At 45.0% G+C, this 25,133-nt stretch overlaps 1 protein-coding gene across 1 annotated transcript in view; it reads left to right on the top strand.

The window, feature by feature from the left end:
- LOC8038579 (protein timeless homolog) overlaps window positions 1–25,133 on the top strand; it is a 622,009-nt gene that overhangs the window by 6,632 nt on the left and 590,244 nt on the right. The window contains exons 4-9 of the mRNA XM_040213064.2: window positions 9,728–9,870; window positions 11,543–11,657; window positions 12,771–12,835; window positions 12,915–12,983; window positions 18,850–19,114; window positions 23,004–23,221. Coding sequence (XP_040068998.1) covers window positions 9,728–9,870; window positions 11,543–11,657; window positions 12,771–12,835; window positions 12,915–12,983; window positions 18,850–19,114; window positions 23,004–23,221 — 875 coding nt within the window. The remainder of the gene's footprint in view (window positions 1–9,727; window positions 9,871–11,542; window positions 11,658–12,770; window positions 12,836–12,914; window positions 12,984–18,849; window positions 19,115–23,003; window positions 23,222–25,133) is intronic.

Below are 25,133 nucleotides of genomic sequence, written 5' to 3'. Positions count from 1 at the left end.
ACAAGCTCAAGAGATATTCGAGGCACACAGAATGAAAATGGAGGGACCAATTAGCGTGAGTCAGGCTTTCTTGACATTAGATAGTGAGGTTGAATTCATAGATTGGGAGATGATATGTTGGCTGTGTATAACTGATAGCACTGAGTTATTTGTTGTGCAGGCGCAATCCCAACATGGGTAGAGGGTCATGTATGTTTTTTTTCGGTTCCTTGAGTAATAAAAGCAGTCACTTCTCAGTCAGCATCAGTGATGGAAGTGCTCCACCGAATTGCACCATGAACAAAATTCTACATGTTGCGCCAAAATGCCGTTTTTGCTAAGAATTGTGCCAAACCTGCACCGAGATAAGCTTAAGCAGAGCAAAACAAAAATATTTTACTCTTGGTTGACTTTATTATTGAGAGAAGTAGAGAGGAAGAAAAATGTTACAGATATACATTTCATGGCGTCTCTACTCACCTACTCACAGTATAGTTTGTTTCATCTTACTTAGGTCAGAGCATATTTGAAGACTCTAAAACGTACAACTACGAACATGTAAACTGAATTAGTCTCATGGTGCATTTTCTTTACTCGACTGCTTTAGTCGTTGAAATATCACACGCAGGAAGATGGACGAATGCTTTGATTTCACGCTTTGACGCTGTTTGGTTGGTCCCATTGGCTCATAGCGTCGGCTGCGCTTTAAATTCAGCTCAAAAAACGTTTAGAGATTGCTCGTCAACCGTGCTGACTGGTTGATCCGCTGGCAAGTTGATCGCTGACATGGTCTAAATTTTCGGATGATGTTGGCTATGTGAGGAGCGAAAAGTAGCGAGAAAGCATTGCGAAATAGTAGGATGGCGGCTACTCTGATAAGACAGAACCATGGTCTTGTACTCCGGACAAGATCACTTTATTATCATGTGTGCCACATGGCATGCCTCACACCGTGCCTCACCAGCGCAGCATTGAACTTTACCGCTTTGCACCTGAGTGCTAGGAGTAAGGGCCGACATGGGTGAGCACCTGGATTAATGCGATAGGCTCGAAAAGTATGCTCAGAACTGTTTTAGGTCTACCTTTATTGGCCTTGGTTTCAAATAGATCTCTAAATTAAAAACAAAAAAAAAAAAACTACTACAAAATGCAAAAAAAAAAATATTTTGTGTCTTCTTTTTTGTTTTTAATAAATGAGGTAGTCAAGGTAGTCTCCGCTTAGCTGTCATTAACAAAAGCAGCAAACTTTGACTTTACTCTGGTTCTGAAGTGCTAATTTTAAAGCACAAGTGTAGGTTTTCCTATTATTTGGGGGGGGGGGGGGGGATTGTTTTTGCACTTTATAATACTAGAGTATTGAGTTGGATAGGTTTTTAAAACTTGGAGGTGGGAGGGGGGCACACTTTTATTGATAGACATAATTAGGTAAGCTCGTATGCTTATTTTTGCCGTTGTTTTACAGAAATTATACTACCGGATGTAAAAATGGGAGGAGAAAGGCTTTATCCCAACTGAAGTGTTACACTGCAATTCATTTTGCAACAATTTTTTGAGTACCCATTTTATGTGGGTACTCAAAAAGTTGTTCTGGTCAGAGTACCTTTTTAAATGGGCACTCTGACCACAACCTTATTTCTAAAAATAAGGTTCTCCATTTCTTTTGCACCCTATCTATTTTTATTATAGTATCAAAGAGAAACCTTCAGTCATTATCATAGCTGGACTTATTTAGCGATCCAGTCACTTTATCTCTGTGCAGTCAAGCTGTTTGAATAGGAATTTTATGGGCAAAATGCTTATTATTTTGGTAGTTTGGTTGGCAACCTTTCTTACGACCCCATTTACTCTTTTAAAAAAATAGCCAATAGTCAAAGCCATCCGTTTACCACCCTCCCCAGCGTTATGAATTATTTCAACTATTACCGGAGCTTAGGCTGGCAAAGAGCAAATTGTGGGCACGACTTTCTGAATGCTGCAATGTATGTCAAAGTATTTTGGCCTTTCAACTTCAATGTATATTCTCTTCTCAAATGGTGATTGTACGGATTAGCACACCCTTTTTTTTCGGCAGAGTTGTTTGTCTAGCTGCCCTTCGGCGTTGCCGAGAAATGCCTCGCCAGGGGAGTGGGGACAGCGTGGAGAGGGTGCGCTGGGAAAATGCGAAGGCACCCCTGTTAGAAGTGTCTCCCTTTTGGGACAGAAAGGAACCTTTTGAAGGGTGTGCGTAGGAGTTCCCAAGGGTCGGTTGCGGGCATTTCTAAATAAATGCAATTGAATTATTTCCTCAAGTCGTAGTCGTTGCCACCGCCTCGCCGTCAGTCACCAGCTGCAATCTACGAGAGGACATTTCGACTTCAGATGCCTCTTCCTATTCCCCACAACTTATTTTAGGAGTAGGGAGGCATCACGTGTTTGCATGCCTTCGAAGACTGTAGCAGCCTTCTGTTATTTGGTACCGTGAAATTACGATTAAACAGCTAGCCATAGTGAACAGATAAATGGAAAAAAGTATTGGATAAACAATTTTTAGAAATGCAACAAAAAAATTTTGTTTCAAGTGAGCGATGAACTTTGTGGGCATTCGTTATGAGAAGGCTGTATATGTACTTTCGAAAGTTTATTTATGTAAAAAATCGGCGGATGTTTTTCGGTGTTTATTTATTTCCAAAGTGCCGCTGCATTTCGATGAATCGTCTCGTGCAGACGCTTGAAACGGCTTTTATCGACGGAGAAAATCGCGAATAAAAACAAACAATCAATACCAGAAACGGTTAAATTTTCAACTACATCTGACGCACAATATTCTTTACACTTCATTTACTCTAAGGCACACATTCTAAGGCTCGCACCTATCATTCCCGCCCACTCCTTCCTGCTGACTGCGCAAAATTTTGAGAGCGCGTGCTCTACATTTGCACTAGACGTAGGAAGTCCCAAAATGTCCGAAGAGGCTTGGGACAGTACTGGCCAGTCTAGCGAATGCAGCTTCCGGACACCCTTCGACCCACACAATATGAAAGATGCTTCGAACCCTTCATCTAGGGTCCAGAGGAAGGCAATCTTCAACGGGGCCATCTACAAAAGGGCACAATGAGGACAAATTTTTGGGGACATAAACTCATGGTCAAAGTAATGAGCACTGACAGAAAAAACACATCTCGATTACTAAGGCCCCGCAGGGGGCACCTGTGAAAGCAGGTGTTTGGAGAGCGGCGTCTCCACGGACCCCGAGCCCCGCAGGGGGCGCCTGCGCCTTAGGTGCTAGGTGCTTGGTGAGTAGCGACACCACGGACCCCAGCCACATTGGCTACATTACAGACCCCGAGTAAAAAGTGGGTAAGACCCACCCATGCCTGGCTGTGCGTGGCGAGCCCGTGTCCAGGGAAAAGGGCATCCTGGTGGTTGAGCTGAGCCCGGGGTAGGTTTGGACCCTTCGGGGCCCCCCGGGCGAGGCAACACACCACTTTGGCCCCTGCTTCCTGTAGACGGGTGTCCTGGTAAGGCCCGGCCAGGATGATCCAGTCAGTCGCCTTTTCTCCTACTATCCCCTCTCTTCTTTTACTTATAAATCTCTCTCTTTTCTTCACTCCACCTTCCTTACGCCCTTTTCATCTCCTTTGGCGGCAAGGGCCAACCTTGTGTGGTAATGAATTACCTAAATTCTAACCACGCTTGGGTATAGCACCCGGGCAAGTGCTAATGGCTCAACGGTACCAGCAAAGCCCTATTTGTTATGGGCTGTTGACCATTCCCTTTGTTGGACTCGGTGGTGGGTGGCACACCATGGGTGCTGAATTTTTGTTTCCCATTCGTATGGGTTCCAAAGCAAAATCTTTTCTAGATCGGCCCTTGAAAAGGGGTCGGACCGAAGAAACATCAAAAAAAGCAAGCCCTACAATGCCAGTTATTACCTTTCCTAAGTTTCTGGTAATGCACTCGGAGAACGACAACCAACCACTCTCAAAGCTTTCACCTTTTTTTAGTTGCAAAGACCCTAGAGAACGTGATAGGAAAGGACTTCAAAGCGAAAAAACTTCCCTCTGGCGACCTCCTTGTAGAAGTCACTACTGCGAAGCAGGGTACGGCACTTCTGGCTCTCAACGAAGTAAGAGAATACAAAGTATCTGTGACCCCACACCGTTCACTCAACAGCACGCAGGGCGTCATCTCCGAAGATGACCTTCTCGAAATTCCCACCGACGAGATCGTTGAGGGACTTTCAGGTCAGGGTGTCGTTTCTGTGCGACGTATTACCCTCCGGCGTGATGGTGAAGAGCGACCCACAAAACATTTAGTATTAACCTTCGACTCGACTACGCTTCCTCAAACAGTCAAGGCCGGGTATTTAAACTGTAGGGTTCGGCCCTACATCCCAAATGCAAGGCGTTGCTTCCGTTGCCAACGCTTTGGACACGGAACAGCCTCTTGCAGGGGAAAGGCTACCTGTGCCAAGTGTGAAAGTACTGACCACCCCACCGATAACTGTGGCAACAACACTACTATTTGTGTCAACTGTCAGGGACCTCACCCGGCATACTCTTGCAGCTGTCCTGTGTGGAAAAGAGAGAAGGAAATTCTTTCCCTGAAAATCAAAGACAATATTTCGTACACAGAAGCAAGAAAACGACACTCATTTTTATCTCGAGGTTCGTTCGCCGAGGCCGTGCGCAGGGGACCTGCGCGGTCAACGGTGTCAGCAGGAACACAGACGTCGACGGACGACCTGTGTGTCCTCCCCAAGTCCCCCTCAACCTCACCTGAAGTGGTACAAGCCACTCCCCTCACTGACTGAAGGGAGGATCCTGGTCCGCCAGGGTCCACCCAAGCGCAGAAGTGTGGACCCCCTGCGCCCGCTAAAACCCAGCTGCCGTGAGGTCGGGGAATTCCCCCTCGTACCTCCGAAGGCGCCCGGAAACTCGGTGAGCCGTCGGTGTCGCAGGTTCGTAAGGATCAGCCTACGGCAACCCCCGGTGAACCAATGGATGAGAGTGGGTCGAAGTCCGACGAGGACAGACTCCACTCAAGTTCAGAGTCGCTACTTTCGGCCTCCGGTGGTACCACTGGCAGGCCGAAAGATACGGCTAAAAAGAAAAATTCTCCCCGCGTCAAAATAGATTTTAAGGTCTAGTGAAACATATACTTTTAAGATATATATATATATATATTTTTTCTTGTTTGTGAGATGGCAGAAACAGTTCTCCAGTGGAACTGCAAAGGCTTACTCCGGAACTATGACGACGTTTACTCTCTACTAGATCTTCATCACCCACTAGCGTTTTGCCTTCAGGAAACTCATTTGAACAATAATCATACTAACATCCTAACGCGCTTCCAGGTTTTTCGTAGGGACCGTCTTCATTCATCCCACACCTCTGGCGGTGTAGCTATAGTTGTTGCAAGGTCTACCCCTTGTGTCAAGGTACCACTTAATACCACATTAGAGGCTGTGGCAGTTCGCATCTTATCTGATCGACTGATAACTGTTTGTTCTGTGTATATTCCTCCAAGCTACACCTTATCTCGCAGAGAGCTAGAATCTCTTTATGACGAACTCCCCCAACCAGCTCTAATCCTAGGAGATTTCGATGCTCATAACCCTATGTGGGGCAGTGGACGACGTGACACACGTGGCTCGATGATTGAGTGTTTTCTTTCTTCTACTGCTTTATGCCTGTTAAACAAACTAGAGCCTACATATTTCAGTGCTCCAACTCGTTCGTTCACATCCATTGATCTGTCATTAAGTGACCCAACATTATTCCCCCTTTTTTCATGGGCTGTTGATCCCAACCCATATGGAAGCGACCATTTTCCCATAATTTTAAACCGCATCAATCCACCCGCTACACTATCCACACAAACACCCCGTTGGAAGTTTGAAGAGGCAAACTGGGGTACTTTTAGTGAGGCCACTCAGCTCGCTTGCACATCATTTGACAATCTGTCTGTCAATCAAATCACCAGTCTGCTTAGTAGTCATATTCTTCATGCTGCATTGATAGCTATCCCCATGACTTCGTCTCACCTACCCCGTCGTCCTAAACCATGGTGGAATGCCGACTGTGAAAAATCGAAAAGAAAGCAAAACAGAGCCTGGGGGATTTTCAGACGTTACCCAACGCAAACTAACCTAATCAAATTTAAACAAATGAAGGCCCGTGCGAGATACATACGCCGCCAGTCTAAACGTAAAAGTTTCCAAGGATATGCATCCTCAATTAACAGCACTGCATTAACAGCAAAGAAGTGTGGGACAAAATTCATAAAGTCAATGGGAACTACCGTGCTTTTTCAGTACCGCTTCTTTCTGCAAATGGACTTTGCCCCGAGAGCCTTGAACAGCAGGCAGATCTCCTTGGGGAACACTTTCAACGTGTTTCTAGTTCCGAGCACTCTTCAGCTGCTTTTCTGAAACACAAGACTCGGGCAGAGCGGCAGTCTGTTCGAACATCCGGTGGTGTTCGAGAAGCTTACAACTCGCACCTTACGCTGAGTGAGCTAGAACGGGTGCTGCATGAAGTTAAACCTACGGCTGCCGGACCGGATGGAATTCATTATTACATGCTTACACATCTCCACCCCTCTACACTTGACATAGTCCTGTATTTGTTTAATCGCATTTGGCACGAGAGCAAATTTCCGTCCTCATGGAGAGTGGCCACTGTTACCCCTTTGCTAAAGCCTGGAAAAGATGCATCATGCGCGACCAGTTATCGCCCAATAGCGCTAACAAGCTGTCTTAGTAAGACTCTGGAGAGAATACTTAACAAACGACTCATGTATTTTTTGGAAAAAGAAAATATCCTAGACAAATACCAGTGTGGGTTTCGTTTGTCACGGTCTACAATGGATCATTTAGTTCGTCTGGAGACTACTATTCGTGAGGCTTTTGTAAATAAGCAGCACTGCCTGTCTGTTTTCTTCGACTTGGAAAAGGCGTACGACACGGCATGGCGTCATGGCATCCTGCAAGACCTGTATTGTTTTGGCATTCGTGGTAGAATGCTAGCATTCATCAAGAGCTATCTGGGGATGCGAACCTTTCGTGTTAAATTGGGCACTACTTACTCTAGAGAGTTCTGCCAGGAAAATGGCGTTCCTCAGGGAGGCGTTTTGAGTGTGACCCTTTTTATAGTTAAATTGAACTCAATAGCTCGGGCCATTCCACCATCTGTACAGTATTCACTCTATGTTGACGACCTTCAGATATCCGTCTCATCCTGCAACCTTGCTTTGTGCGAACGTAGGGTTCAACTAGCAATTAACAATTTGCTCAAGTGGGCAGACCAGAACGGCTTCAGCTTTTCACCTGAAAAAACAGTGTCTGTTTGTTTTTCTCGCCTACGGGGAACTTCAGTGAAGCCCTCGTTGACCATGCGATCCGCTTCAATTCCAACGAAACCTAAACATAAATTCCTAGGGCTTATTTTTGACAATAAATTGACTTTTCTTTCGCATATCAGATATCTCAAAGTAAAATGCCAAAAAGCACTAGGGATCCTTAAGGTGCTTTCCCACACCTCCTGGGGCTCTGATCGCCTCTGCCTCCTCCGAATTTACAGATCGGTGATTCGCTCGCGCCTTGATTATGGTTGTAGTGTGTATGGATCGGCAAGGCCTTCAGCCCTACGAATGCTTGACCCTATTCATCACCAGGGACTGCGGCTGTCTACAGGTGCATTTCGCACGTCGCCTATCCCCAGCCTTTACGCAGAGTCAAATGAATGGTCTCTGGAGAAGCGAAGGTTTGCTTTAGGGTTTATGTATTCGCTTAGAATTCGTTCGGTTCCCTTGCACCCTTCCCGAGAAGCTGTTGAAGAAATGAGATATAAACATACTTTTGACAACAAGCCCACTGTAATACCACCTTTTAGTATGAGAAATGCATCCAAAGCAGATTCAATTGGTCTGAGTAGTACAATGCCCGTCACTCCTGTTCCACAAACTGTAGCTCCGTGGGACCACTGCCTCATTTCCTGTTACCTTTCACTAACAAAAATTAAAAAGGAAGAAACTCCATCAGAATACATAAAACAGAAATTTTTTGAGCTTCAGAGTAGATATTCTGGACACAACTCATACTACACGGATGGTACTAAGACAGAATCGTTCGTTGGATGTGCTATGGTCGGCCCCTCTGTTCGCTGTGTAAAACGGATTGCGTGTACAGCCACTATTTTAAGAGCAGAGTTATGCGGTCTCCGTCTTGCAGTTGATCATATTGTAAAAACAAAGAGCAAGCAGTCAGTCGTGTACACTGATTCACTGAGTTCTCTGCGCTCACTCTTATCATTAAAGACTTCGAAAAACCCAATAATCATGGAGTTACAGAATAAAATTGTTGATGCTTCAAAAAGGAATATTAAAATAATTTTATGTTGGGTTCCTAGCCATGTTGGTATACCCGGAAATGAAGAAGCGGACCTTGCTGCAAGTTCTGCTGGTGAGCAAGAAGTGGACCTGCATGACATTCCATACAAAGACTATAGCACACTTTTAAAGCATTGTATTAGAAGGAAGTGGCAACAAGAATGGGATGAAGAAGTTAATAACAAGCTCCATTCTGTAAAACCATTGATCAGTGAGTGGGAGAGTGCTCGACACCGTGAACGTTTCTATGAGGTTGTCTTGTGTCGACTGAGGATAGGTCATACACACCTTACTCATGGCCACCTCCTGCGCGGGGAAGAGGCCCCAGAGTGTGAGAACTGTTTTAGTCCTCTAACAGTTTTACACATTTTACTTGAATGCCCAGCGTATGACCAAGAACGTCGAAAACATTTTTCTCAATTATATAACGAGCATACGCCTTTACACCTTAGTATTCTACTTGGCAACGACCCACTTGTACCACACAGTTGTGTTTTTAACTTTTTGAGAGCTATCGATCTTTTACACCGGCTATAATTTTATATTCAACTTCATCTCCATCACTATTTACAAGTCATATACATAGTTTTAATCCACCACAGCTACTAAAGCTCTTTCTCCTCTGAAACCTCTGCAATAGTCTGTATCTGGCGCATCATAGCCTAAGATGCTTTTGCGCCATAAAGCCCTAATCAATCAATCAATCGATTACTAAGGGACCTTAGAAAACCTAAACGACTACCGTAAAGAAAAAATTTGAATGAGTTTGAGGAACAATTACACAAGACTTTTTCTATGAAAAAAACTGCCGCTTGTGCGAAAATATCCAAAAAACCGGTGTTTTCTGGTTTTAACCGCTTTTTCTTTTCGACACTGGTGGATGTTTATCGGTATTTTTCAGTGAAAACCGAAAAGTATACAGCCTAGTTACGAGCCATGTGACACAGCAACCGATACTGCAGGTAGCAGACGCTGCAGACTCTTGCTTCGTGGTGCGATAAACACGCAGGAACTCGCTACAAACTCAAAATGTGACTCATACAGATACCACAGATTGTGCGGTTGATGGGATTTTTGCTGCATGATGTTCAATGGGAAGCAGAGGGGGGCGGGTGATGTTTCGGAATATTCATCCTGTGGGTATCCAGCTCGAAAAACAAAATAAGGGGTTGACGACGACGCTCGTACAAGTTTTTACGATAGATTTTAGAAAAAGAGAAGTCTCAAGTTTTTTTGCAGTGCCTCATTGACATGTCGTGCGTGGGTGTTGCACCTGCATCACCGTGCCATGGGAGCGAAGGCAGTTTTGGCTTTGATTTGTGGATGGCGGTGAGTGAGACGGTGCTGCATTTCCTCACTTTCTCCGCCTGCACTTCAGAACTGGGAGACTCGGCAGGAAGAGGACAAGGACACGATTGAACGAATCCTGGTCCTCATCCGGAACATTGTCCACGTGCCTGCCAACCTGTCGGAGGAGAAGCGGACCGACGACGACGTCAGCATCCACGACCAGGTGTTGTGGTACGTGCACCTCTGCTCCCTGCCGCCCTCTGAGGTGTGGATTCTGTCCACTACATGATGCGACTTTCTCTTCATAATTGGTGAATCGTTAGACGAGAAAAAGGTGGATATGCCTAGTTGGTTTGGCTAAGTCGAAGTGCTACTGATCTGTAGAGGCTAGTCTCGAATTTGAGAGCAAAGGTGACACATATAACAACAAGCAGAGTACTTAGTACCATTTTCTTCGGACTATACAGTAGAACCTCGTTATTTTGAGGTCAGTCGGACGGCAAAAAATGTGCGAATTAAGTGAATTATAAAAAAAAGAAACAAAAGAAAACGACAAAAAAATTTGCGCAAAGCCTTGAATGTTGAAGGAAACATTTTATTCCAAACAAGTATTCAAAACGAAAGAGAGCATCACCCAAAGAAGGCACAATATGGGACTGCCGCATTCTGTAATTAGCAGCGCCGACCGTCATATTTCCAAGAAGGCTAACAAGGCGCAACATCTCAGAATCACTACCGTTACATTCCACAAAGCCGCGGACGACATTCAGTGCCTGTATAACTTTCCCTAGAGGGGGGCCCGAGGCAGCTCATTGTTGTCATCAACAGTGAGCTTTGGCGCCAAACAACCAGACCGTCTGAAAAAAAAAAAAAAAAAAAAAAAGAGTTAGAAGGCATCTAAGCAGTTTTTATGAGTTGTGAATGCAAAAGCATGAATGTCCAATGGAACACTGTGGAGTGATCCGCGGAGTTTTGTGGCGCGAGTAATGTCTAAGAGTTGTGGTAGGAGCACCGGCGACGGTGTGGATGCTAGAGGCGGCGCCATGTTGGTCAGCGGCGAGACGAGCAGACGCCTCTGAGCTCGCTAGCGTGTCCGTTTTAACCGGCGCGGAGCCCGTAGTGGCACGGGGTTGCAGCGGTTAGTTTTATCGGCGCGCTGGCGGCACGGACACGCAGCACCATCTGGCGGTGGTCGTTGAAACAGACGCGCGCAGCGGTCAATGGGACTCCTCATCACTGCGCGCCAGCCAATGGGATCAGAGAGACTAGGTGCCATGGGACAGTTAATGCTTTCACATTAAAAAGCAAAAGAGAACCTGCACTTTTCGGCTCGCAAGATGGACCACACACGATGCTACAAAAAAGCACTTTGAGAGTGTGTGCTCTCTCCGTGCCCGACCACATGCTACGTTTTCCGCGCTGCTCCATGCCGGATTGGTTGTGCTGGCTCGTGTCATTTGCTGCGGTCCATCCTAACGGCGTAGAGGAGCAGGCGCATATTTGCACACATTCAACTTTGCAGCAAAGGGCCCCTTGTTTTGCCATACGTTGGTGGTTTTTCTGATGTTAAACCCATGTTTTCTGTATTTACTGTAGGGTGTGGGGTTCTCCGACCCCCGGAAAACATACCCAAGAACCAAACGCTCAAAAAATGTCCTTGTACAAATACAAAAGAAAAAAAAAAAAAACACGAAAAAAGGTGCGTGGTTTTGAAGCACGAAGAAGCCTCGCAGACAGTGGCACCAGTGTGGTCTTTCGTCGCGAGAGATTGTGGAAGCCCGAGGCTGCACAACGTGGTTGGTTGCACCCAGACGCGGGTGTGCGAACGAGCCTTTAGACATTTCGAGCCAGTTGCGAAAACTGGACTCTCGAATGCCTTTCTGGTCTGTGGTCTATCTTCCAGGGCCATGCACTTGGCTCACCTCGAGGACCTGCTCCTTTACATCAGCAGCAGCGAAGACGAAACCGACTACTGTTTTCACTCCCTGGAGATCCTCTCTCTGATGCTCAGAGAACAGGTGAGAAAGGCTCTCATCTCTTTCTTTCTCTATCACATGGAGTGGCCATCGATTGCTACGACGGTCTCTGCACGTTGCCACGTGGGGCGTAAACACCCAACGCGAGGTTGGACTGGCTACTGTTTCGTTTGCCAGAGGTGGGAACGAGCTTTTTCCAATTCCTTTCGTGGTCGGATGGCACCTTGTGCTGACTTATGTTCCGGTCTTATGCGAGGACTTAGTACAGCGACCTTGCAAGTGGAAACAACCCAAGCACATCCCATTTCAGCTGCATTTGTGGGTTCTTGACTCATACCTTATAATATCCCAACAGTTAATCCCTCTTTATCTTGTGCCCAAGAATCGGTTGCTGAAAGGACACAGTTTTTACACTGTTCTTTTTAAGAGAAGAGTGAGCATGCTCCATTTTTTGTTTTTTGTACCATCTGTTTTTAAGTTACGGTTAAAGGGAATATTATGGTATGTGGGTGAGGTGATGTTATTTGAATTACTTCTCATTAGCTCTATCATTCTCTCATGCCTGTTTTCATTTCGTAAAAGTTAACGTGCATCACTCCGAGCTGAATGAAGTCTGTTTCAATGTGCAGTTATATTGCTCGAGGGGCTGCCCAGCAGCGTCTTCTTTTTCTACATTCTTGCAGTGTGAGTCGAGAAGAATCAGTCGCACACACTGTAAGGAGCAAACTGGGGGCTTTTAGCTTGTATGTTTATGCATCAGTACTACATGGCTCACACATCCTGAGATTTTGTTCGTCATCTGAAATAATATTTTATAGAAGGTGGATAATTTTGGGTCCTGAAGAGACCTTTGGGAGCATCTTGGAAAAAAAACTAGGCAGTTGGTGGAAAATTGGGGGATTCTTCGGAGAAATTCTGAGGGTACTACTGTAGAGAAATTTCGGTTGTACTTTGGGAAAATAAAGGGGCTACTTTTGGAGAAACCCCGGGATCCTATGAACCTAATTTGAAAGTGCATGTTTAAATGCATGCATGTGCACATGCACATTCTTCTTTTTGGAAGGAACCAGAAAACATTGTGAAATGATAGACTGCCCACTGGAGGGTTTTGCACTAGATTGCTTATGGGGTTTTCTCTTGCCCGGCTTCTTGCAGTCCCCACAAGTTTTAGCCAGCGCCGCGCAAGCCCGCAGCACCAGCGAGAAGGAGCAAGATGTGAAGTGGGTGTAGAAATTGGTTTCTATCTTTTTTGGCATAGGTTATCTCGCCTCTGTCTCACGTGATTTCTCTACTTTCCAGAGCCCTTCTCAGAGCTCGGGAATTGGAACTCAGCAGGAAGAAAGCACAGATGCAGTCAAAGCCAAGCAGGTAATTGCTTATAACCTCGCACAATCGTCTGCACTGCTTGTTATTGAAGCGCCTGCAAGAATGTCTTGTGCAATGTGTGCTGTAGGTAGTGATAACAAGGCTGGAAAAAAGCAAAAAATATTGGGGAAAGAAGCTTTTTCTTGTTTCTTTTCTTGACATATAAAGTGGAAGAAAAACAAAGAAAACTGAGACCCAATTTCTTTCACTTCCTAACAAGTAGGGGTGTGCGAATACCGAATAGTAGTTATCAAATCGAATACCGAATCGGGTTAAGAAAAAAAAAAGGTTGAATATCGAATCAAATATTCAATAGTGATTTTATTTGTAGAAATTTTTCAAAGTGGGCTGTGAATGAGATTATTATATGCGCAGAGTATGCACCTGGTGAAGAATATGCATCTCGTACAAAACAGAAGCTCAAATGTACAGAAGGTCTGGAGAAAAAAAAAAAAACAGATGTTGTGAGCGTTGGGCACTAAAGATCCAATTTCATGGCGCAAACATAATCTATCTATCCTAAGTGTCACAAAAAACCCAAAGTTACAGCCACGCCTGCCTTTTTTTCTCGTTAAAAGCACAACCTAACACCGCGACATGTTCTTTCTTTTTTTCTTTGTGTATCTCAGAAAAGGCGCATTTTGCGATATTTGGTCTCAATTTTAAGGGGGGACACTACCTGGGAATGTCAACTTTTGAACCGTTCACTCAATCGGCGTGATATTTGCTGGTGGTGTTTGTAGCCATATAGAAGGTGGGCATGCAATGTTTCAACCCTGTGAACCAATTTTATAAGGTACTGTACCCCCAAAACGAAGTAAAGCATAGCTTTGCATGGAATCTGCTCAATGGATCTATCATTGAGAAATGGTGTTGATAACCACATATCTTTCTTGTGAAATGCATACTGGAATGCCTGTTTCCAGTTACTGTGGAAAGAAATTTCAGAAATTATGCATTTTTCAAGCAAAACACAATTTATATAAAAAAAAAAAGTAAAGGAACATGAAAATGCAAAATCTAAGTTCCATAGTAACGGGCTCCATAAACTTTCGGCATATAAGCCGCCAATATTAAGTCTCAATAGTTTCATACTGAAACAATAGTTTTATCAAGGTGCGATTTGCTGCCAAAAAGCTGAACTGAGAAAAACGCGTTCAAAGTGCTCCACCCTTTACCTTTTCTTTAGCATCGGTGGACCGAAAATAATTTATTCAAAAATAACTATGCAGTGTAAACTATTGAAACTTTCTGGGAATACTCTCTAGATGTTGGCAGAGGTCGGCATTTTAGGTCGCCCTCACCCTCAAAGCCACACTGACCTAAGCCCCTCACTCTCCCTCACCCTCACAACCACACTCACCTTCAGCCCCTCACTCACCATCACTGAACCTCACGGCTCTCACGCCCCTCACGCACTCATGGCCCTCACACACTCACGGCCCTCACGCCACTCATGGCCTTCACGCACTCATGGCCCTCACGCCACTCACCGCCCCTCACTCACTCAAGGCCCTCACGCACTCACCACCCTCACGGCCCTCACCTACTCATAGCCCTCACGCACTAATGGCCCTCACGCCACTCAGGCCCGCTTCAGATGGAACAATTTCGCCCAGAAACTTGACGTCGCAACACCAGCAACACGGGCCGCCCGCTTTCAGACGCAGCAACTAGAGTCACTAAATAAGCTACGGTTTATTTTGTGACACTAGCAGCAACCATCTGCTGCAATTTGCCATCATCATCATGAAATTTTATTTTTCTTACAATATTTAGACACAATTACCGCTATAAACATGTTTTTAAGCTTTTAAATCTCGTTGACCATACTAAGGCATATTTCTCAAACAGTTTGTTCCCAAAATTGATCAATTTCAAACCAGAACCAAGTCATCGGCACGAGGTATCACTTGAAAATATCGCGTCTCTGATTGGATGCAGCCGCTTCAAATGTCTTCGAATTGCTCCGAGTTGCTCCCTTGTTTCGAGCTGGACCCGATGTCAGCAATTAGTGTCGATCTAGGGAAAGCTAGGGAACAACCCGCCAGCAACACCAAAATTACGGAGAAAGTTGCTCCATCTGAAGGGGGCCTCATGTCCCTTACACTCCTCACGCCCCTCATGCACTCATGCCACTCATCGCCTTCACGCCCCTCACGCACTCATGGCCCTCACACCCCTCACGCACTCACCGCCCTCATACCCCTCACGCACTCATGGCCCTCACGCCACTCACCGCCCTCACGCCCCTCACGCACTCATGGCCCTCACGCAGTCAAGCCCTCACGGCCATCACAGCCCTCACGGCCATCACTCACCCTCACACTCATGAATTTTCCTGGTTCGGAAATTCACTCACCCTCACCTCACCTGTGAAGATGAGGGTGAGTGAGGGCCCTCATGAGTGAGGTTTGCCGAGGTATGGATGTTGGCGGATGTAAACATGGTATTTTTCAAAACCAAAATTTTTTGCAGAAATTGTTTTTTATGGGTAGTGTGTCCCCCCTTAAGGAAGAAAAAGGGCACCCGGGATTTTATTTTATATAAATAAACAGGTGGCTGTTAAATCTGAGTAAACAGGCCTCAGCAATATAATCTGAAGTAAGAAACAAAACATGTGGTTAGGTGGCGTAAATCACCGTTGAACTGCTGCTATGCATCCATTTTTCCGTCCATCTATCCTGTTGTAGATAACCTAGATTTAAAAGACGGAGCAAGCGAAACTGAAACCACGGAGACTGCTCCTGCGCAGATTGGTCGTAAGTGCGCACGTGTTGTGTTGTCGCGTGGAAAGAAGGCGAGCAAACGGAAGAGCGTCGACGCCTGCCCGATCAACGCTTTCGTCTTTTCGTCACCTTCTTGCAGTTCGTAATTCAAGCGCGGCTATCGAACGGTTGGAAACCCTCTCAAATCTAGGCTGACTATTTTTTCATTCCGTTTCATTCCGAATCGGAATTTGTGGCTAGTTTCATTGGCGTGGTTAAGATGGTTTTTTTGCAGATCTTGCAGTCGTTGATTTCTGTGAGTGTGGCAAAGTGTGTTCTACATCGGTGCTTCAGTTTGAAACAAGGGGCTTTACTCGTGAAGAGAATTAGGTAGGCATGGTGTGGAATTCTGGCCTCTCAATAATTCCTCTCTAGAAGCGGTGCAAACAGGATGTTTCGGTTGTGATTCAATGGTAGCTTTGTCAACATCATGGCGCTAATATCGGGAGAAAAAAATGGCTCTTTTGCCAACTCTGTGCCGACTGTGCGTCTTTGGCCGAATACATTGAATGTTCAAGTGACCGAATACTACGGATTCGATTTGCGGGGAATCAAATTATTGGGGAACTTGCTATTCGATTCAAATTCGTATATTCAAGTATTTGCACACCCCTACCAATAAGCCCAGCCACAAGCTGGACTCGTGTTTCAGTCTCGAAGCTTGTTTTGTGCCTCCGCTGGCGGATGACAGTGATTTCCGATTCCTGTTTACTTTGCTATAACCGGTCTAGACAGTACCAAAAAAACTTCCCCGAAACTCTTGCTGTCGTTGATCTATGTCGGTATTTTTCAAAAGATTGCATTACTCTCGCTGAGAAAAGTTTTCATATGTTTCCAAATGTAAAATTTTTTTTTTTTAGATGTTTTCTTTTATATTGTTTATATATATATAGCTGTATGCCTGTCGGTTACCTGACCATCTCAAATATCTACATTTTGCTACACACTCAGTCTGAACATGACATTGGTGCTTTGTCACAATTCATTCACATGTTAATGATGAACTCCCAACTTTGTGACTTATGTTGGAGCTTTATGTGAAACTACCACACTGGTCCTTTTAGCGATAAAGGACCAGTGTGGCAATGAAAAGCGCAGGTACTTGGTTCATGGCAATGAAAAGCGCAGGTATATTTGAATCTTGGTTTTGACATCATTTTCATTTGCCGATTTCACAATAAGTACTTTGAATTTTGCGATACTAAATAGCATACCGGAAGGAGTAATAGATGGCTATTTTGATAATAGAGTTAGGTGGGGTTGTTAAAAAAAATCGCCGAAGTACTCCTTTAACAAAAAAAAAAAGGCACTAACTTTGGGTTTTTTGTGATGCTTAAGTTAGATAGATTAGTATGTTTGCGCCATAAAATTGGATCTCTAGTGCCCAATAACCATCAGCAGGTGTTTCTCTTTTTTTTTTCTCCAGACCCGCTGTACATTTGAGCTTTTGTTCCGCAAAGATACAGCAGTGTAAACTACTGAAAATTTCTGGGAATTGTCTCTAGATTGGTAGATGTAAATATGTAATTTTTTTAAATCAATGCTTTTTGCAGAATTTTTTTTTCCTGGGTAGTGTCCCCCCTTAAACATTGCAAAACCGCAGTCTCGACGTTCCACGGAAAGAAGCAAGTTTGCGGCGACCTTACTTCGGCAAAGACAAACTTTGGCCTTACACTCCGCAGTTACATTCTAGAATATGGGGCGTTCGCTTACCTCGCGATCCCTGAATGAGTTACTGCTTAAATTATCTTTCAGCTTTTTTTTCTTTTTTTTTTTGTTGGTACATTTTTTATGTAAGCAAGACAAACTTTTATTTAGTTATCTCCATTGTTCCTTTTTTTCATGGAAACACTACGACTTGCTCACAGAGGAAATGCGTAAACTAAGGGAAGTGTCTTTCTTGCCTTCTTTTTACTTTGTCATGGACGTCCTCCAACATTAAGTTCTGCAGAGTCAGCATTGGGGTATTTGAAGGGGTGGGTGATGACTCGGGATGTTATGGTAATCTTTTTGCAAAGATTCAGCCATTTTAGTATTTGATGCAATTGCTGGAACAGTAAAATGCCATATTTTATTCTTGAAATGTAAAAGGGCTAGCAAATAAGAGACTGAGATATTTAAAATAGAAAACCTCGAGCGAAAAAATAAGTTATAGTTTAGAAACAAAGGTATCGTCAACGTTCTCTTGGCGGTAAGATGCGTTCTAGAGGGTCGTTCAAACAAACTAATTACGATAGGAATCCAGTGTCGCTAGCAGATGCAGCATACAAAAAGAATAGTGACTCGGCTTTTTTGAGTTTGTTTATACTTTGTTGAGCCGAAAGCTGATGGTGCGGTGGGAGCTATATGTTGCCACCGCTTTCCCTTAATCGTCTGACTCCGCCGTCTGCGCGTCGGTACGGGCGGGAGCGTAATCCCGTGGGGAAAGATAGACGTACGGCTGGTCCGACGAGCACGTAGCTTCCCCCGCTATGTCGGCTTAGGATTGAAAAGTGTATACAGTGCTCTTCAAGTCCGAGGGTAGCGAAGGGGTAGCTTCAAGGAGGGGGCTGCGGGGAAGAAATAAAGTGCGGCTTCTGCATCTCTGATATTTTTGTAATCTTCTCCAATCCTTTCTGCTTATTGGTCGGCCTTTAAGGGCTGGCATGCCGGAGAAAAGTGTGGCGTGGCACCACGAGAAACTGTCGCATGCCACAGTCACACTGATGACGACTTACACGACGCCATCAGTGTGACTGGTCGTGGGACCTGACATCACGTGATGTTACGTGGGGTCGCAGGACATCACGGTGCCACATTGCGGTGTCGCATGACATTACCCGACGGTGTATTAAATAATGCCAAGGTGTCTCGCATTGTCACGGTCATGTGACGCCGCGACATGATGTCACATTACACATTGTATCATATGACACGATGTAGCGACATTACGTCGTATGAGACAGTGCAATGTCGTGCCATGTGACACCATGTGGTGGGCGATACATCGGCCGTCAAATTTTCTGTTAACTATGAGTCGAGGAAAACTCGTGAATAAACACCCGGTGCTCTCCTGACCATATGCGTAGGGTAGAGACAGGTTTATTTTTTCCGGATTGCAGGCACCCGCGCTTTGGCGGGACGTTCACGGTGAAGAACATGAAGTCGATCAGCGACAACGCCCTGATAGTGCGCGACCGGGTGCGGCTGTCCCAAGTGGACTTCGACCGGGACAAGAACTTCCGGGCCAAGCCCAAGAACAAGCGGCCCCCGTTGGAAGAGACCACATCCACCCGGAGGTCCACCCTCAACATCCGGCTCTTCCTCAAGGGCCTCTGCGTCGACTTCCTGAAGTGGTCGTACAACCCCATGATGCGCACCGTCAAGGTGGGGAACCCCGGCAAAAGTGTTGCGATCTTGTCCAATCAACTCGGAGACCAAATTGCCATAAACAAGTCTTTTACATCTAGCGCCGAAGTGCCACTTTGCTTGGAATTGTGCCACATCTGCAACAAGATTAACTTGAACGAAGCAAAAAAATATAAATTTTTTATTATTAGTTGATTCTAATATTCAGAAATGTAGAAAACAAATATGGTACAAAAAATTTGGAGGATTCTTAAGGTTAGCCTTTAAGAGTGGAACACAATAGCTAAACACATAAAATCCCGCTCATTCTTAAGCCGTGCAAGCATCTCTGAGTGGCTTAGTCAGTAGCGTGTCTGACTTGCAATCGAAGGGTCGTGGGTTCGAATCCAGCCTGAAATTCTTCAAACTTTCCTTTAAGGCAAAAGAGTTACATTATAAAGTGAAATCATTTGAGACATGCGGCACCCTTTAATTCGCATTACATCTTATGTTTTTTAATCACATTACCCTATCGACCGATCAGGATTTTCCTGTCAGAATGGCACCAATGCCGTCTCCACTGCAACACGAGCTCCTTAACGCCATCGCATTAATTTGCATTTTACAGCGTCTACCCTGCCCACCGTATAGTTTTGTTTAATTTTATGTCGGAGCACAGTCAAAGGCTCAAACACTTACTTTTAAGAAGGCACACTAAAATCGTGAGTCTAGAATTTGCTGCGCTTGGTTGGTTTAGCCGATGAAACTGCATGCCCAGGTATATGTTGAATGCCATGATGGCTTTTGACGCTGTTTGATTTGTTCTGTTGGCTCGTGGCATTGCCTGTGCTTTCACTTAAAGGAGCTGCGCAACAATTTTAGTGCTTTGCTTAAATTATTTGGGAGCTGGTGTTTTTACCTTTTTGAAGTAAAGAACAAAAAAAAAAGATTTGCCTGCATGTCCTAGTTTTTATATTAAAAATTGACAAAGATTGAGGTTTTCAGCACCTCTCAACTCCTCCTCCATCTTCCGAGTCACGTGAGCTGTGATGGGAAAGGCGCATGCACGGGGTTCCGGTGAAGCTCTCTCTCTAGAGCCATCAGTGAGCAGCGAGAACTCACCCTCTCGCGACCACGTGACCACGTGCTTGCACAGCGCGATCGACATGGCGAAAGGAAAGTGCCACATTACCCAACGTGCTCGTCCGGGTCCAGCCATCCCTGTTCGGCTCTGCCCCTGTCCCCGTCCGGCTTCTGGTGGCCGTTCGTGGTAGCAGTTAGAGCTGACAGTTTTCTTGACCTGGGATAGATGGTGCCACTACAACTCCGCAAAATAGAAGTTTTGTCGGTGATACCAGGTTTTTGACACATTTATATTTATGTCGGAAGGACAGGATTTATAGAAAAATTACCTTTTATCGAGCAGGTATTTGCCAAACTTGCAATCTTTTTACAAGTCTCTCTTTGACGTCACTTTGCACGGTTCTCATGGTCACCACTGGCACCTGCAGGTCGGGAGGTATTTTAATTTTTGCCTCCCGATTACGCGGCAGAAACGTAACATTTCGAAGCAAGGAGATGTGTTTTCTGTCCTTTGTGACAAGATGAACAGTGTCAAAAGTAGAGGACGCAAATCCTTTCAACGTTGAAAGCATTGCACAGCTCCTTTAAGATGAAACGAAGTGTAGATATTGCCCGTCATCGTCTGACTTTCCAGACAATGTCGGTAATCTCGGGAGCTAAGAGTCGTGAGAGAAATGTGCAATATAGTGGATTAGCGTCTACTTTAACAAGACAGAATCAAGGTGTTTTACTCCCAATGATATCACATGCCCGGGCTACTTTGTACCGTGGCACTTGCACCGCTTGCAGCGGCTGACTTGGGGGAGCGCATGGGTTAGCGTGAGTGGCTCGGAAATTATGCTGAGCACTACTATTACAGATATACCTTCTTTGGGCTTGACTGTAGTTCTTGTGCAGCGGTCAATCGAAAGGTCAGCAGACTTTGACTTAACTCTGGAGATAACCCCGTTGAAGCGCAATGCAAAATTTAAAGCACATATGTAGGTTTTCATATTATATGTGGGTGGTTGTTTTTGCAGTTTATGAAATTAGAATCTTGAGTTGCAAGTTCATAAACCTTGCCGCCCCCCCCCCCCCCCCCCCCCCCCCCCCCCCCCCTCAATCGAAAGGGAAACAAACTATTTTTGTTGATTGAGGTTTTGGTGGATATGCTGATAGTTGCATGAATTTGACAGGATATATATTTACAGGCTGATGTAACTACTGAGGGAGAAAGAGAGAGGCTTCATCTCAGTTGAAGTGTTCTGCTATGCTTCATGTTTTAATCATTTTTACATGCCCATTGTAAATTTAACCTACTCTGACCTAAGCCTCATTTCTAAAGAAGGCTCTATGTTCTTTTTGCATCCTATCTACTCTTACTACAAAAGGTAATTAGTAATATGCTTCAGTATCAAAAAGGAACCCTCATTCATATCAAATATGAACTCACTTATCGATGCAATCAGATTTTCACTTTGAAGTGACAGGAGTCAACTAAAACGTAAAAGGTTGTGACCACATATGCAACAAAGCTCTGCCCCAGCAGACGCTCTTCTCTTTGATGGGTTGCAAGGAACATTTTGGCCGTGTGTTCTTTGTTCGTTGTAGTGCATCTACCGTGTTTACTCGCATAATGAAAGCACTTTTTTTCCCGAAAAATTGACACATATTTGGGGGGTTGGGCGTTCATTACACGTTGTAAAATTTTTGCATTTACACACTTCGTGCAAATGTCATATTAGGTGTCAATATGACACGGCAAGGTACTGTGGCACATCTCCAGTGACCGAGGCACACCCACGGCTGGTCGGGGTTGCGTCACAATAACCATACTTTATAAATTGCAAACCTTTTTAGGGCGCTTTCAGGGTGCCTTTTACCGAAGGAAAAGCGCCCTACGAAGCTCACTCGGCACAAAAAGCAACACGACCATTCTTAGCCGATATATATTGCTACTATCCAGAAGGCACGCTCAGGTATAATCCGTGACTACGCGTATAAGAACTCGTACGAAGTCCAACCCTTGACCACCGAAGCCCGCTTGCATAAATCAAGTTTCCTTCACGGAGACAAGAACTCTGATCAAGTTTCGTTCATGGAGAGGCTACCAGACACTCTCAGCCTACAACAGAGCGTCCACCTCGCTGTGCCGTTCTGTTGCAGATTAAATAAACGCATTTACCAGGAGTATCTGAAATTAAGCCTAACCACTTTCACGATTTCACTGTCCGAAAGCGGACCATAGACAATGTCTTGTTTGTTGACATTAATGCATCTGATAGGCGAAGGATGTCCGGGGCTCGGCAATTCCTTGACCCAAGCTTCGTCAAGTGTGCGTGACACTCTGTTTCACGGTTGATCACTTCCGTAACTACCGCAACTACACACTTGCGGCCATTATGAGAGCAGCCTGGCTTAGGTTGACTTGGCTTGACTTGGCCTGACCGCTTGGCGGCAAGAGAAAGCTGGCTTGGTGGCTTACTAAATTGGACGCGATTCGAGACTCGCGGATCCGAAAATTGGAGGTGCGTTGATTGAGGGAGGGGAAAAATTGAGGGGTGCGTTTATTATGCGAGTAAATATGGTAGTAGTTGCTAGTGGATTCCCATAAGCTGTAGAAAGGACGGGGCCGCAATTGCCACGACTGGCAGACAATGCCAGAATACGGCACCCCGATGCCACGCTCCGCCGCACCCTCTGTGCGAGCAGTGGACAAACTTCCTCGCTGTGAGTGGGGGATGCAGTGGGTAGACACGAAGAGGGAAACCCTCGTGTCTGTCTGCTATGTCCTCCAGTCGAAGCTTGGTACAGCCGCATAAACGTAGATGCAGTAAACTTGACTCTTTTGAATATCCATGCCCAGAGCTTCCTGCAGCGCGAGCGTGCCCAATCGCACGACGAGAGCTACTACTTCTGGGCGATGCGCTTCTTCATGGAGTTCAACCGGTGCAACGGCTTCGAGGTGGGCCTGGTGAGCGAGACCATCGCCAAGGAGAGCTTCCACTACGTGCAGACGCAGCTCGAGCAGTACTACGAGATGATGGTGACAGACAAGCGCCTCATCCACGTCTGGGCCAAGAGGTGCGTCCAAATAAGAAATTCTTTACTTTTCTTCGTTTGGAGACGTGTCTTGCATCCAGGGGGCCAGTCCACAATCTAAGTTGAGCCTTAGCAAGACACGTGTTACAGTCGTGCCTCGTTGATGAAAACCTCCATTCCCCAAAAACATGTCCATAATGTGGGTCTATAATAGTGAGACAAAAAGGCATGTATTTACCCAATTTGTCCCCAGAAAAGTTTGTCTGTATAGCAGTGTATCTATATTAGAGAGACGTGACTACGATGAATCCTGGTAAAGAGAGTTGCAGAAAAGAATAGTCACTATCGTGTCCCAAGCACGAGCAGTCCAAGCTTCTAGATGCTTCTTTTTCTATTGTCACACCAGAGAAGCATGGCTCAAATAGCATTGTCATCGTAACCCTCCCAACGCTAAAAGAACTTGACTACCAACTTCCTTAGAAGTGGCAGGATCTACATTCACAAAGCAGGCTTAAACGTTATGTTCTCTCTTTGGACGAGCAAAACTTATTTTGCAACTCCCCGATTATTGAGAGAGCGGGCTGTTGCTATGGGGGTGGCGTCTTCGACAAGTTCAGCAGCCAGTTGGAGAGTTCAGCTTCTTTTAACAGATGTGCATTTCAACCACAATGGCATGCAGAGGCAGCGGCAATTGTTCTTGCTTCTGGCCACGCTTGTTTTTCTGACCGCACCCTTTCATTAGGGTTTCGTCGTTGCCGCCAAAAAACCCAATCGGCCCGAATGTCCAACTTTCCCGATGTCCAGATAATCAATCGTCTTGGTCAATGGCTTCAGAGCTGACAGGATTACCATCAATGCATAAGTACCCCATTAGACCCACATAAATGTCCTGCAAAAAGGCTAACATTTGACCGAATCGCCACATAGTCTTGCACACAGCTTATTACGCAGAAGATGTCACTAATTACAGCTACAATTATGCTTAAAGGCCGATGTACACTTCGCACCTTCCACTTTTGCCTGCCTCCTCCTTTCCACTCTCCTCTCCACTTTTTAGCTTGCCCCACCGACCTTGCAGTGTAGGAAAGGAGGCGCTACGAGGATTATCTTCCCTGTAGAAAACCGAGGTTGGTACGTCGGCCTAACTGAATAACGTAGTTCATGACAGTAATCAATTACCGCATCTTAAAAGCAATGCCAAAATTACTCGAAAGTAATCAGTTACATCTCGCATTACGTTTAATTTGGCGTTGTGATCCGATTGCAAAAGTATATTATGTAACATTAACAGAAACATGTGTTATGTAGGCAGAAAATGATAAAATCAAGCTTTATTACATTTTTGTTGATTTGCTGTTCTTAGTAATGAACTTTGTTCCAGAATTTTTTTATTTAACGATTGAAATTTAGATTTTTTGATTATATTCATATTTTACTGAAAATTTTAATAATTATAATTTATTTGTTTTTTTATTAACCTTACTTGAGAATTTCATTTTTTTTCTATGTTTAGCATCAAGGTAAGGTGGTGTAATTGATATTGAATTAGGAATTGCATTTTTTGTTGCTGACCCCCTCTAAAATTTGGGTTCTAATGGCACATCGGCAGCTAAGGCTGTAGCATTGTATTAAAAAGAAAAAAAAACACTTGGCATATATTTTTTCAATTTTGCGTTGTAGAATTGCAATGCAATAGTACATATTTTCTTGGTATATTTTTTTTTGCATCTGCCACCATACCGTGACCGATGGGTTGCTCTGGAGGGGTTCTCAAACTGGGTTCCGGGGAACACAGGGGTTCCACGAGCTGGCCTCATGGGTTCCGCGAACACCCAAATTGCAACCCCCCCCCCTCCCCCGCTGCAGGCTGCACGGCAGGACCATGCAAAGCGCCTTCATCTCACTTTGTATTGACATTGCGATTGATATGGTGGGGATATAAGGGAAGCAACAC

The sequence above is a fragment of the Ixodes scapularis genome, unplaced genomic scaffold (genome assembly GCF_016920785.2).
Source record: "Ixodes scapularis isolate PalLabHiFi unplaced genomic scaffold, ASM1692078v2 PGA_scaffold0__279_contigs__length_252992795, whole genome shotgun sequence".
Classification (NCBI taxonomy): domain Eukaryota; kingdom Metazoa; phylum Arthropoda; class Arachnida; order Ixodida; family Ixodidae; genus Ixodes; species Ixodes scapularis.
This window is presented reverse-complemented; position numbering and strand designations above follow the sequence as displayed.